The sequence below is a fragment of the Penaeus monodon genome, chromosome 29, assembly GCF_015228065.2.
Source record: "Penaeus monodon isolate SGIC_2016 chromosome 29, NSTDA_Pmon_1, whole genome shotgun sequence".
Lineage (NCBI taxonomy): Eukaryota > Metazoa > Arthropoda > Malacostraca > Decapoda > Penaeidae > Penaeus > Penaeus monodon.
The window spans coordinates 14082554-14083302 of NC_051414.1; the positions used below are offsets into that span (position 1 = coordinate 14082554).

At 32.7% G+C, this 749-nt stretch overlaps 1 protein-coding gene across 1 annotated transcript in view; it reads right to left on the minus strand.

The window, feature by feature from the left end:
• Nucleotides 1–215, minus strand: part of LOC119591756 (serine/threonine-protein phosphatase 6 regulatory ankyrin repeat subunit A-like) — a 4370-nt gene extending 4155 nt beyond the window's left edge. The window contains exon 1 of the mRNA XM_037940502.1: nucleotides 107–215. Coding sequence (XP_037796430.1) covers nucleotides 107–215 — 109 coding nt within the window. The remainder of the gene's footprint in view (nucleotides 1–106) is intronic.
• Nucleotides 216–749: the final 534 nt, after the last annotated feature.

The window sequence follows — 749 nt, forward strand, 5'->3', positions numbered from 1 at the left end:
TTCTAGTACTGTGTGAAGGGCATGGGTTAATATCGGGAATTATGGTAACTGAATAATTCTGGTTATTTGTTGTCATATAAATGAAACGAAAGGCTTGTTATCACACCTGAGTCTTGGAGAAAAAAAATTGGGATATTATTGGAACCATTTTCTAAGCTTTTTGTATATTCATTTGTAAGTGTTATATTTTCATTGAGCATATAACTGTTTAACATTATGTAATATTGTTCTTTTGGATTTGGATTTTTTAGAAAAGTGATGATGATATCGCTTTACAAATGACGGCAGGTTTGCGTCGGGTTGGGCGTGTGTTGTAGAAGGTCGGGATATATAGCCGCTTTTTGGCTCTTTCACGAGGTTCGGGTATTACGTAACCTCGCATTTACAAACTGCATATTATGTATATTCCAGCCATGAGTCGAGATGTTATTTTCAGTATTATGGGTAACTAATACGCCCTAGACTCGACGTCAGATTTTGTGTTATTCCATGTTTTTCTTGCAAATATGACGAGAAAAACATACTGTTATGAAACGTTTAACTTGTAACAATTTTCTAATTAACCATGGTAATTACCATTTTCATGATATTTTCTACACTAAAATTAATCCTTAAAGTTTTTGCAAATTCTGTATGACCAATAATTTGAAGTCAGTGCGAACTGTGAATAATGATATTCAAATATGACATAAGAAAGAAAGCTAAATAAATGAAAAGTGTGATATATCAACTGTGGAGTTTTTACTGAG